The 14,319-nt window shown below is 35.6% G+C and overlaps 2 protein-coding genes and 1 non-coding gene across 3 annotated transcripts; 2 read left to right on the top strand and 1 right to left on the bottom strand.

Annotated features, from left to right (window-relative positions):
• Positions 1–2,783: 2,783 nt before the first annotated feature.
• On the top strand, positions 2,784–5,615 carry LOC130709454 (uncharacterized). The gene is made up of 3 exons (XM_057558825.1): positions 2,784–3,757; positions 4,354–4,878; positions 5,338–5,615. Exons 1-3 carry the CDS (start codon positions 2,984–2,986, stop codon positions 5,446–5,448), a joined length of 1,410 nt encoding a protein of 469 aa, XP_057414808.1. The 5' UTR covers positions 2,784–2,983; the 3' UTR covers positions 5,449–5,615.
• Positions 5,616–10,258: 4,643 nt separating this feature from the next.
• On the top strand, positions 10,259–11,100 carry LOC130749031 (cysteine-rich repeat secretory protein 38-like). The gene has a single exon (XM_057602306.1). It carries the CDS (start codon positions 10,292–10,294, stop codon positions 11,015–11,017), a length of 726 nt encoding a protein of 241 aa, XP_057458289.1. The 5' UTR covers positions 10,259–10,291; the 3' UTR covers positions 11,018–11,100.
• A 75-nt stretch (positions 11,101–11,175) lies between these two features.
• TRNAL-CAA (transfer RNA leucine (anticodon CAA)) lies at positions 11,176–11,259 on the bottom strand. The gene has a single exon. It is a non-coding gene; the product is annotated as a tRNA-Leu (tRNA).
• Between the last annotated feature and the right edge of the window lie 3,060 nt (positions 11,260–14,319).

Here is a 14,319-nt window from a genome sequence, read left to right as displayed (position 1 = left end):
GATCTTTAGTGTGGTCATTACTCGAAGGGAAAAGTGTGAGATTGAACACACACACTCTCTCTCTCTCTCTAATTCATCATGTTATCATCGTTGGGATTCTTAGGAGCATTTTCAAATGGTAACTAATTTGTGACGATACTCTTACTCAATTATTACACTTAATATGACCCGATACACTTGTCGGTAGAATCGCTATCAGTGGCTCTCGTGGCAGCCTCTACCTTCATTCTCTTCATCTTTTATAGGTGTTGATTTTAACACCCAGGGTCAACGAAGGCGGGGATTGATCGTCGGTGCAGTGAGGCACGGACAAGGAGCGACTCCTGGCAGGCTTCTAGGCGAAGGGGCACATGAATGGACCGGTCTCGCACCTGAACAAGAGGTATTCCGAGACTGTATAGGTATGGGACTATACAGTTGAGGATGACATAAAATATTTGATTGGTACTACTCATAACAACAAGATGCATCTTCTTTTCGGGAGCCCAACTCATAAAAACTCCAAGGTTAAGTGTGTTTGCCTTGGAGCAATATTATGATGGGTGACCTCATGGAAGTTTTCCCGGGAAGTGCGCGAGTGAGGACAAAGCGGACTGAAAAGACTCGTGTTGTTACCGTGAGACCAGTCGTCAGATCGAGATGTTACAAATGGTATCAGAGCCAACCTATCCCAGTACGGTGTGGTTCGAGGACGAACCAAGCGGAAGCTGGTGGGAATGTAACACCCGGGGCCGACGAGGCGGGGAGTGACCGCCGGTGCAGTGAGGCACAGACAAAGAGCGACTCCTGGTAGGCTTCTAGGCGAAGGGGCACATGAATGAATTGGTCTCGCACCGGAACAAGATGTATTCCAAGACTGTATAGGTATGAGACTATACTGTTGAGGAGGGCATAAAAGATTTTATTGGTACTACTCATACCAACAAGATTTATCTTCTTTTCGAGAGCTCAACTCATAAAAACTCCAAGGTTAAGTGTCCTTGCCTTGGAGCAATATTATGATGGGTGACCTCCTGGGAAGTTTTCCCGGGAAGTGCGCGAGTGAGGACAAAGCGCACTAAAAAGACTCGTGTTTTTACCGTGATGTTAGTCGTCAGATCGGGGTGTTACATTGATGGGCGTGGTAGATCTAATATTGATACATGGAACCCTCCTCCTCACATTTCTCCCACATCCACTTTGTCTTAGTGGCCCCCATGACGGCCTGTACCCCCATTCTCGTCTTCACCTCTCATAGCTTTGGTTGAGCGTGTGATGGATTTGAACATACAAGCAATGGATTTGTGCTGGTATGGACAAACGTAGTGGTAACTAATGACACCACGACGTAGATCTTGACGCACACGGTGGTTGATCTCGTTCTTGTAGTTTCGGCGATAATATGAGCAATCAAGCGATGGATATGACTGAGCCCGCCTGAAGCAACTGTCCAATCGTCTTACCCGAAAATCGAGTCGCCCAAAACATTCTAATTGTTACATAAGAAAACAACTGAAGATGTTTTGGGTGTTTTGCCTTTGGGTTTTGGCCGGGCTCGGTGGTCCTTGGAGGTGCTTAAAGGTGTTTTTGGTTTTCTTTTTGTTGATGCCGAGCTCGTTTGATTTGTAATCTCTGCATGAGAGTTTTGCTCTCAAGCCTTTTGCCAATATACTTTTAGCTTTCAAAAAAAAAAAAACAACTGAAGATGTTATCCCTTCAATTACAATTAGATGATACATTTTAACCCAAAAGCGACCTAACCGAAACTCATCCCTAGTTTCCATGAGGGTCGTGCAATGTGTAAGGCCATATAGACAATTGCCTTAGGCCTCCGAAAAAGACTAGTACCTATATAGTATATATTACTAAGACTTGAGAGAAGTAATAGAATAATGAAAAATCAAGTCATCTTAATTGCAACGTGGGAAGTGCTAAGTTATTAATCGTAGTGTTTTATTCTAGTAAATTTACATTTTTCAAAAAAATACTAATAAATAAAATATCTGTTATTTTTACATTCTCAAAATTAAAAAATTAATTGTGTTTACTCATAATTGTTAATTTTTTATGACTTATATATCTATAATATTGTCCAAGTTTGCTCTTCATTCATTGTTTTATCTCTTAAAATATTCCTTATTTATACCTAAATGTGAATTATCAAAGCAGATGTTTGATATCAAAATTTTGGAAATTCTCTCATTGTTTCTTTGTGTTTCAAGTTCGCTTTATATTCCTTTCCAAATGTATATATTACATTAAGAATTGTATTGACAATTTATGTAACGATTGTTACCGCCGAAAGAAGTTTTTCAAAATTAAAACTGTTTAAATCACAATGTTCCAAGATAGATTGAATGTGTTAACAATCTTAACTATCAAAAGAGAAATATTAAAATTGGTTGATTATAAAATTCAAATAAACGATTTGGCAGCTCAAAAAGGTAGAGATTAATATAAAAATTGATAATTTATATAATATATTAAGTCTCTTTAAGATTTTTACTAAAAGAAAGTAATTTTAACATTTTTGCTTTAGGCCTCAAAATGCCTATGATTTCGATAGGATACCTAGAGATGGAATCATCTCCTTCTATACATAATAGACATAAAAAGTGTAAACAATTTTTGGTGCCAATTAACCAGTCTTGTAGGAAGCACAGACCAAAGCACTTGAGGAGGAGTCAGGACTAAGGATGCCGCCCTTACTTTAAAAAAGTTGGTCTTCACATGGCTTTTATTGATTGACTTGAATGCAATGGACCTTCCTATATAGAGAGTGATTTAACTTGAAACTATGAAGTATAGAATTTCCATTTTCCCAGCTTTCTTAAGCCGCAGACTGTGGTGGCACTTTTATACTCCTAATACTTGATGGAGCTCTCCTTATATTATAAAGATAGTTTTTTTTAGAATTATGTGAAAGTGATTATAGCTTCTAATTAAAACTTTCACACATTACACATATACCATCTCCAAACTCCAACAAGCTCCCTCATTAATCATGATGAAATCACTTCACAATACTCCTATCAAAACCCCACCTCTCACCAAATTCATTTTAGTCTCCTCTTCATTTTGTGCCATTTCTCTCTTTCTATTTACAGTGCTACTCTTTACAACATCAAAGATAGATGTCTTTTCTTCTTCAGAACCTCAAGTCTCTGATCCTGATCCTACCAGCATTGACCATCTTGTCTTTGGAATTGCTTCAACCGGAACCTCATGGCCTAAGAGGAATGAATATGCCAAGCTCTGGTGGATTAAAACAATGAAAGGTTGTGTTTTTGTGGATAATCTCCCACCTGAAGACAACACTGGTGGAATTTCTCTTCCTCCTCTGTGTGTCTCTGAAGACACTTCCCAGTTTCCTTTCACTTACAAGCCCGGGGGACTAAGATCAGCGATCCGCGTGGCGCGTGTGGTGAAGGAGACAGTGGCGCTGAATTATTCCGGTGTTCGATGGTACGTGTTTGGAGATGATGACACTGTTTTCTTCCCTGAGAATCTGGTCAAAACACTTTCCAAATATGATCACAGGTTATGGTACTATGTTGGTGCTTACTCTGAGAGTTATGAGGGGACACAGACTTTTGGTTTTGGAATGGCTTTTGGTGGTGGTGGTTTTGCCATTAGTTCCTCTCTAGCAAAAGTTCTAGCCAAGGTGTTTGATTCATGTATACAGAGGTACTCACATCTTTATGGAAGTGATGCAAGGGTGTACTCTTGCATAGCAGAGCTAGGTGTGGGATTAACATATGAACCAGGTTTTCATCAGGTAATTCATCATTAATACCATGTTTGAATCAGCTTATTTTTTCGACAATCCATTCTGACAGCTAAAAGCTAGTCAGAGAAATTTCTCCCCAAATTGGCTCTAATTTTAGAACTAGTTGTAGCTTATGTATTCTCATAAACAATTCTTCTGACTCAAGAAGTTACCAACAGAACCTTCTCCCCAAAATTTATTCTGATTTTAGAATCACTACTTGAGGGGTTTCCAATATGCTGTAATTTATTTTAAGTGTTTAAAAAGGGAAATTGTTTGTGATTCCTTTTTCCCTCTCTTTAATTATCATCCTAATGAGCACTTTGTGTGATTATGAATTTGGATTAACATATGAACCCAGTTTTCATAAGCTAATTAATTATAAGTGCATGTTTGAAAACCCAACTACATTCTCAAATCAAAATCAATTATGGAGAGAAGTTTCTGTGACTAGCTTCTGAGTTTTAGAATTTATTCAAAACTCATAAGTTAATTCAAACATGCTGTAATTAGTCTTAAAAATGAAAACTGTTGGTGATTTCCCTTTTAACCCTCTTTATCATACTAATTAGTACACTGTTTGTGTGATTATGAAATTGGATTAGGTGGATTTGAGGGGAAACATATTTGGCCTATTGGCAGCACATCCATTGAGTCCCTTGTTGTCCCTGCATCACCCAGATCAAACTGAACCTATCTTTCCCAACATGACAACTAGAACTTCTATCAAACACTTGTTTAAGGCTGCAAATGTTGATTCCCAGAGGATCCTACAGCAAACAGTTTGCTATGAGAAACGATTCTCATGGACAGTTTCAGTGTCATGGGGATATGCAGTTCAAGTGTTCCAGAACAAGATGCTTTTGCCAGAAGTACTGAGAGTGCAAGAGACATTCAAGCCATGGAAGGAAAAAGTTGCTTTGGCAGGGATATACACTTTTAATTCAAAAGAAATTCACCCTGACCCATGTAGAAGACCCTCCATTTTCTATCTTGACAAGGTTTCTTCTGGGAAAGATGGCATCATAAGCAGCTATAGAAAATCTTTTCAGAATTGCTCATATAACAAGATATCACAACTGGAAGATATCAAAGTGGTCACTAATAAGTTGAACCTTGACAGCAAACAGGTAATCTATAGACACATGTATTTATAGCATTTGGTTTAGCTTATTTTTCCTCTAAATCAATTCTGACATATAGAAGTTTCTCACAAAAACCTCTTTTCAAATTTTGACTTTAGAATTACTTGTAGAATTGTCGAATGATTTCTAAACACGCACTTAGAACATTAGATTTGGGTCACTCAATTTGAACGGGTGAGATCGGCATTCAGTCAACAACCGAGCGGTTTTAGAACATCAATAATGTGCACTGCCACCAAAACAGTTACTGAAAACTAAAATTCAGAATATAATTTATAAAAATACATTTCAAGAATTAGTTTCCGATTTCGACTTTTATAACTTTACACATTAGTAACGATTTTAGATTGCAAGACCCGGCACTATGTCTATTGAATATCAAGATTGTGCTAGGATTTTAAAATATTTTTCCTATTTATTTATAGACTGTTTTTTTGTATTCAGTTGCAGGCTCCAAGAAGGCAATGTTGTGATGTGTTGTCCTCTAGCTCTGGTCACCTAATGGAAATTGCAATTAGAGAGTGCAAATATGATGAACTGATTTACATGCACTAACAGAGAAAAAGTGCTTAGTTATGTTCAATTTCTCTCAATTTATGCTCATTGAAGGCGGAGAACTTTTGCTTGTGTATATGAGATGGCAAGATATATATGTTTGTAAGGAATTTTCAGTCTAGATTTCCAACTTTTCATAACAGAGCAACTTATTGAAGTTGTAAGAATGATTTATTCTTCTGCACCCAAACTTGAAACAAAATAGGATTGGGAAATGATTAGGGTAATAACACATGAAGGAGGGAAAACGCAGGAGGAAAATCTTGTATTATTTTTGTCCAATTGAACATAGTAAATTAATAAGCAATATGTTACCACTTCAAAAGAAAACCAATTTGTACTTATGTAATTATGTAATATAAAATGATGATACGTACGTTATTTGTGGATTATTGAATCTACACGTCTTATATACGTAAGGGGTATCCAAAGAAAAATTGCTGAATCCACGTCTCCTATGCAAATTTTTCAAGTACCAAGGAAGCCTATACATGAAGGTGGCCTTCACCATTGGTTGACTTGAATGTAATTGCAGCCCTAATTTTTGGATCTATCATCTAAAAGCTTTGGTTTCTTCTGGTACAAACCAACCTAGTAGAGTACAAATTATAATTTAGAAAGTAACTTGTTGACCAAAAAATAAAATGAAGAAAAAGTAAGTAAGCAACTTGAACGCGCCAAAGTTAAATTATAATTCCTTTTTTTTGCCTCCATGTTCAGTAAAATATAAACTAAGGACTAGGAGAAAGAAGGTTTGTATAAAATGAGGAAAAATTGTTAATGATATATTATTTTTCATTGATAGGACAAATTAAACAGACCTAATTTCAATCTGCCGCGGATTTCAGTCGCACTTTGATTCATTGTATATTTAGGTGGCTTCTAGGCTCAAAGACTTCATTAGCGCTTTCATTCTACAAAGATTATTTTTACTTGTGGTTACAGGTTCTTTTCATTTAGAAAAATAGTCTGCTAGTTTATTTAATTACATTTTGGTACTCTTATTAATTATAGATTTTCCTCCAGCTTTTATATCTCATTCTCACTTTAATTAACCACAACTTCACTTTCACAAAGTTCACCTAACCCTAACCAACTGCCGCGGAGATGATCGCCAAGGTCGGGTGCAACCTCACCTCCGGCCGGTGGAGCTTCAAACGTCCACGAACGACACACTCTCTCCGTTGTTGAACACCAACGTAGCCACCAGGAATTTGTTGGGTGGTTGTTCCTTAGTGGATCACACCAATTATTTGAAGGAAAGAAAAAAGAGGATTTTTTATTTTTATGGGCCTAAATGTCTTGGATTTAAAAGGGCATGAAACCCTTATTTGGTGCAGCAACGGCACCTGCATCACCCTAGACAAAAGAAGGAGATTTTTGAGCCATCGCATATTTTGGTTGTACATCATTTGTATTTTGTTTTGTCTGAAACTTTAGTATGTGTTTTCTGTCATTGAGCTCGTTATACTAATATTTTTATTTTGTATTTTTACCCTCTCTTTTTTCTGGTTTTGTTTGTCATTTTGTTGGGTCTTTTGGTGCCTATTTTTCTCCTTTCTTTGGTGTAATTTTTTCCCTTTTTGTAAGGGGTTTTATTTCACCTATTTGGGTGAAGATTTTGATGTGGTGGGACATTATTTTGTAACTATTATTTTTCTATAGTGGATTATTTTCTGACTTGTGTCTGTGATTTTTATTCTCTGAATTTGAGGAAAGTTTTCTACTTAAATTTCTCATGTCTCTATTTTATTTTATTAGCATGTATTGTTGTCACTGTTGGTATTGAGAGACAACAGATGACAATAAAATAAAATAGAGACACAGGAAATTTTTAACGTGGAAAACTTCTCTCAAATTGAGAGAATAAAAACCACGGGCACGAGCCAGAAAGTAATCTACTATAGAAAATTAATGGTTACAAAATAATGTCTCATTACATCAAAAACTTCACCCAAATAAAGAGCTCCCAGACAAGAAGGACATACTAAAATTTCAGCCAAAATTGAGAACAAAAAATGTACCAAAAAAGTCTGTCAATGACTCACAAAATCCTTATCTACTGCCGTTGTGCTTCAAAAGCATCAACGTGAATTCCAATTTCACGTGTGTTGGTGTTCACCAAAACAAGGGTTTGATAATCCCTTTTAAATAAAAAAAATTTAGGCTTGGCCCAAAAAACTAAACTCCTTTTTTACTTTTTCTTAAAATAAGTTGTGTGGCCCAATTAAGGAGGGAACCACAAAACATTTCTCCCTCTCACTCCTTAAGTGTGGCTAAATCTTGTCATCATACGAATCATGCTCCAACTCTTAAGCTTCGCCCTTGAAAATGGTTTTGTCGACATATAACTATCATCACCTTCGAGGTAAATAACGCCATGGTGCTGGAGAAAATTCTTCATCCAATAAAAACTCCTCACTAGCTTCAGTTGCAGCAATAAACTTTGACTATACGGTAAATGGATTTGGATCCTCTCATGTGTTAATCTCACATGACATAGTTTCCTAGTAAGGTTTTAATGAGACATTTTTTCGATTAGCCTAGCCTTCAAGTGGATTGTATGCTTGAGATGTATTTTTGCTTTTCTTGTCACTTTCTCACTTTCTCTTATCTTTGTATTGGGTTGAAGTACCCCTTATACTTCATTTCAATATATCTATTGACTTATCACAAAAAAAAAACATGACATGGTTTGTGAAAGATCTAGACAATTAATTCTATTTTAAGGAAATGTGGACCCTTAATAGTTATATGGAGAGAAAAAATTAAAATTTCGCAGGAATAAATACTGACCATCATATTTCATTAAAAAATAAATTAAAGGTCTAGATCATTCACATGACCTTGTCATGTGAGATTAACACATGAGGGGATCTAAATCTGCAGTAAGTTGAGCAAAACACTTCTGCAATTTTGATTGATATGCCAAATCTCCCCTTAAATTAGAGAGAAAACAAATAATTGTATCCACCGCATGAGCCATCTCAAAATGAGTCACTATTCGGCTTGGATTGACGTCCATTATTCAACACAATATTAATCACTCCGAAAAGAACCGGAGTTCTGACACCACTGTTGGGAATCAAAGTGGCGCAGCAGAAAAATTAGGTGTAGAAAAACTCTCTTCACTTGTGAGAACATACAAAATAACTTCCACACAAATCCGACTTCCAACGGTGACAACAATAAAATAAAATAGAGACACATGAAATTTTTAATGTGGAAAACTTCCCTCAAATGAAGAGAATAAAAACCACGTGCACGAGTCAAGAAGTAATTCACTATAGAAAAATAATAGTTACAAAATAATGTCTCACGACATCAAAAGCTTCACCCATAAAGGTGGAAATAAACCCCCAAACAAAAAGGGAAAAACTACACTAAAGAAACATGGAAATATGATACAGCAAAAGAACACACAACAAAGGTAAACCACCCAAACAGTAGAGAAGATCAAATCCCAAATAATAAGGGTTAAAATAAAGAGCTCACAGACTTGAAGGACATACTAAAATTTCAGCCACAGAACAAACGATGTACCTAAAAAGTTTGTCGATGACTCACAAAATCCTTATCTAATGTCGTTGTGCTTCAAAAGCATCAACGTGAATTCCAAATTCAGGTGTGCTGCTATTCACCAAAATAAGGGTTTGATAATCTCTTATAAATAAAAGAAAAAACTAAACTTTTTTTTTTACTTTTTTTTAAAATAAGTTGTGTTGCCCAATTAAGGAGGGAACCACCCAACATTTTGTATCGGCATCTTCCTCATAGTCTTTTTTTATCCATGCAAACAAAATGATTTTAGTAAACAAAATTTCAATTTATATTAAGATGTTACAATTATGTCATACTAATTATACTATGTCCAAATCAGTGTTATCAATGACGGATAGCGGTCCATGGCGGAAAGCCAAAAAACCGCCATATAATTATGGCGGATGCCATGGCGGCCTTAATAAAAAATATTATAAATATATATATATCTATAATATATATATCACCTGTTTCCGCAGAGATAACTCACATGAGAGCTTGGACGGAGGGTGGCCGGAGACCGGAGTGGTCGCCGGTGGCCGCGAGAGTGGTCGCCGGTGGTCGCGGCCGCAGGTGGCCGGGAATGGGCAGAGCAAGGTCGGAGGTGATTGGGGGGCAGCATTCTGAATTCCCGATATTAGGGTTTTTGAAGCTGAAATTAGGGTTTTTATTCTGAATATGGGACTTGGGCCATTGAATATGGGACTTGGGCCATTAAAATCCATGGGCCCTTTGCAAAGTTTTTATTTTTCCCAAACAAATTTGGGAATTCCCGATATTTCCCGTTATGCCCGCCATAGCGCCATGGACGTCGCGGCCGCCATGGCCCCGCCACACCAAACCGCAACGCCACACACTTTATGTGGCGGCTTGTTAAAATCCCGATATGTAAAAACGCCATGGCGCCGCCATGGCCGATATTTAATAACACTGGTCCAAACCAATCATTTTTTTTTTGATAAGCACGCACGAATCATATTGAACTGGCCTAAAAGAAACCACCAAATACTTTGCAGATTAAAAAGATTAAAAGAAAGAATCCGCTATTGAATGTTTCACTCTTGCTTACTTAGAAACCAAATCTAGACGCAGGGAACATTTCCTTCTGAATTGAAAATATCTTACCTAACTGGCTTGTAAAAATTGTCAATAGAAAATGTCAGCGTAAGCCTAATGAACTTTTCCTCAATCAAGAACAAAACAAGTTCTCTCTATATATACTATCATCCTCACTCTCCATAATCTCATACCAAAACCATAGAAAGAAATTAAACACACATTTCCTTAATCACTTCCATCCAAAATGGCTTCCTCAAAGCTCTTCACAGTTGTTCTCTTAGCTCTCTTTCTCCAAACATCTTTTGGAGCCAATCCTCTCTACCATATCTGTTCAAACACTGATAATTTCACAGACCAAAGCCCATATGAATCAAACCTGAAAATTCTGATGAACTCACTCATCTACAAGACCCCTTCATCAGGCTTTGGTGTTGGGTCAGTGGGCCAATATCAAACCCAACAAGCCCATGGGCTCGCTCTCTGCCGTGGCGATGTCTCACCCTCAGAATGCAAAACCTGTGTCTCTGAGGCAACCACAGAAATCCTCAGCCTATGTCCTCACAACAAAGGTGCTATTATATGGTATGACAATTGCATGTTCAAGTATTTGCACACTGATTTTTTTGGCAAAATTGACAACACAAACAAGTTCTCTTTGTTGAATGTGCAAAATGTTACTGATCCTAGCACATTTAACTACATGGTCAAGGACTTACTGAGCCTACTTTCCTATAAAGCTTCCATGGACACAAAATTTTATGCTGAAGGAGAGCTAAAGATTAATGGAGAATCAGATAAAATTTATGGGTTAACTCAGTGCACCAGAGACCTTTCTAGCGTTGATTGCAAGAAGTGTCTTGATAATGCAATTGGTGAACTTCCAAATTGTTGTGATGGGAAAAAAGGAGGCAGGGTTGTTGGTGGAAGCTGCAACATTAGATATGAAATTTACTCATTTGTTAGGGAGTAGACTCGAATTTTATGGATTGAGCTATGATAAATAAAATATTTTTTTTTAAAGGAGCTATGATAAATAAAATAAGTACTGTTTGAATTTGGGTAAAATCTGTTACTTATTATTAACAAAATCTCATAATTAAAGGAAAGAATTCAAAAAACATACTAAAATGTCAGAAGTGGGATTTGAACCCACGCCCTCTCACGAGGACCAGAACTTGAGTCTGGCGCCTTAGACCACTCGGCCACCCTGACTGTTTGTTGCTATTGTTCGTAGATTCAAGTATATAAACATAGCGTCGATTCAATCATTAATTTTTCAATAAATTTTGTTTCTTTCCTAGTATAAGGGAGTTTGATTCCCAACATTTTTGAATGGGAAAAAACTCAATGGCAAACCCATATCGCTTAGGGGGTTGATTGTATAATGAAGTCTCCCTAGTTGTGGAGATATGGTTAAGAAAATAAATAAAATAAAATTTTCATAGAGAGAAGGTCGTAGACGAGAATGAATTTTATTGCGGTTTCCTAAAGTTAAGATCAAGAGCTTCGCGAGATTGTTTCATCATATTCCCTGTTTTTCAGGTTGCTACTTGCTTGTTATGATTAGGATTAATCTCTAGCTCAAGGTGATGATGTAATAGATGATGTGAACCCCGATTTATAGTTTTATAGAATTAGTTTTCTATTGATTGATGTTTTCTTTCTGCGATAATCTATATATATATGTAAAGCTCACTTGAGCTATAAGTATTAAATGCATTAAACAATTAAATAATTAATAATAAGTGGATGTAAATTGAAAGTTGAATAGAATTTGTTAAACTTTTCAATTTCTCATATTTTACATTAAATTTTAATATTAAATTTTAATATTATTTAAATTTTAATTATCAATTACTACATTAGAGAAATTTTGAAGTAATAATAATAATAATAATTGAAATTGACTAATTTTACATTAATAACAATATTAGATCATTAATAGTAATTTTTTATACTTCTTTCTAATTGTAAAACTTTCTAATTTTTTATATGTTAAAATTAAAATTAATTTAATAATAATTATTCAGAATAAGTTGATGACTTTTTTTAAAATAACAAATAAAACTTATTTCTATTTTTCACATTGCCTGCTAAAATGTAAAAGTTACTTTGAACCTTTGTATTAGAATTTTTGTTTGTATTAAATTAATTAAATTAAAATATTAAAAATGAATAAATTCGTATAAGTCAAAAAATAAATTTCCATTTTCTAAAAAAATATAATGTATCTGTGTTTTATTTGAAGAAACAATCTCAATATAATTTTATGATCATATTATATATTAGTAAAAACGATTTTGATCAAAGTTAATAGAGAAAAAAAGTTATGACCAAAGTTGAATAAATATAAATTTACTACATAATCCTTAATCTATTTCATTTATATCTTATTGTAGTTGAAAAAGATGAAATTTTATTTTTTCGATTTTAACATGTGTAAACCTGTTTGGGAAATTGTGATTTCCATTTCCAGAAAATGACTTTCTCAGTAAAAAGTAAAAAAAATTGGTAAAACAACTATTTTGATGGTATTAAAAACTTATTGCTTAATTTTTTTTCAAACGGATGGCATTATTTTTCACATTATTAAATAAATAAATATTTTAAATTTTAAATTGATCCAATGCTGATTATTAAATATTAATTATTAAACTTGAGTAATATTATTATTTAAAAAGAGAACTCCAATACTATTTATTGAAAAATATTTTTTTTGAAATTATTGAAATGTTGAACACAATTGTTATTATTATTTATTTTAAAATAAAAACTATTTTAATATTAATGAAATAATTTAAATTTAAACTATAGTCATTGTTATTTAATGTTAAAAATGTTGTAAACAAACCCGTGCAACGCACGGGTATAATATCTAGTAATACATGTATTACAACATGATGAACCGTAGTATAGTCTTCGTAATTAGCTCGTTTCCAATTAGGGTGTTAACATACGGAACTGAAAGACAACCAAGTTGATTAAAGAGTCACTTTTAAATCGCCCATGGTGGGATTGTTATGATTAGTCTTGTCTTTCTAATACTTCAATTTTGCCCAAGAATGGTGGACCATAAAATTGCCCTTTAAGTAGCTTGCGCTTCATATTTACTCACTCTAACATGCTTATTAACGATTGTTGCTAGCTAGTGCGTGTGGATAAGACTGTTAATTATATATACTTTAAACCAGTAAACAACTTGGGTATAATTAATAATCATATGATTCACTTTCAAAAAAAATAAAAGGCTTAATAGCACTTTGGCTCCCCTAAGTATCATCGTTGTGCGATTTTCCTCCCTTAAGTTTAAAACGAGCGATTTGCCTCTCTTATGTATCAATTTGTGCCAAATTGGTCATTCTGTTAAGTAGGCATCCAATTTAAACGAAATTTGCTGACATGACACTACTATTTTCACCACCTAACATTTATTTGCACCACTTGAATAATTACACCATCTTAAATGATGCATAAATAAATTAAAAAAAAAAACAAATGGAATTCTCTCTCGGTGCTTGCCCAGGCCGGCATCCTCCTGCTCTTTTGTTCCTTATCTGTTTCAACTCATCTTGTTTGGCTTCTCTTCTGCAGCTGATGTCTGGTGCTTCTCGTTCCCCTTCTGTTATGGGTCTTTCCCTCCATCTACAACAACCCGCAAACCCGCTTTATCTTTTCCTTCACCAAATCAGGCCGTTCCAATAATTTCTAGGTTAGGAGCTCGAAGACCCATTGCAGACTCGTCGCATCAGAGAGCAGGGGAGATGCTTCTAGGTTCCAGAAAGTCGGAAAACGATTCGAGCTCATGGAGCCCTTGTCGAAGCTCCCGGAAGGCGACGCAGAGGCGACGCTGGTATTGCCCGCTCTCCGGTGAATGTGAGAATTAGTTGCCGATGAGCAATGGATTGCGATTGTGGCGTTTGGTTTTTGAGGTTTCCGATTTGGGGTTTTGAGTTTCTAATTTGGAAGCTTTGAGTTTCTGATCTAGGAAGGGAGAAGGAGATGGAGTGGGTTCTGGATCTGAAGGTCTGGGTTTTGAGGATTTATGGGTTCTGTTCTCAGTCTTCCCCCTCTCATTCACCTTCTTTTCTGCTTGTGATTTTTGGAAAATTGATTTGGGGAAAGATAGAGGAGAGGAGGAGGGATTGGGGTTGGAGTGGGGAAGAAAGGAGTGGTGGTGGTGCTGTTGTGGTGGTATGAAAAATTGAAAGAAAAAGGAATATATTTAAAGAAAAAAAATGTGACATGGCATCTAAGTGGCGTATATGTCAGAGA

Source organism: Lotus japonicus, chromosome 3 (assembly GCF_012489685.1).
Source record: "Lotus japonicus ecotype B-129 chromosome 3, LjGifu_v1.2".
In the NCBI taxonomy this organism is placed as follows: domain Eukaryota; kingdom Viridiplantae; phylum Streptophyta; class Magnoliopsida; order Fabales; family Fabaceae; genus Lotus; species Lotus japonicus.
This window is presented reverse-complemented; position numbering and strand designations above follow the sequence as displayed.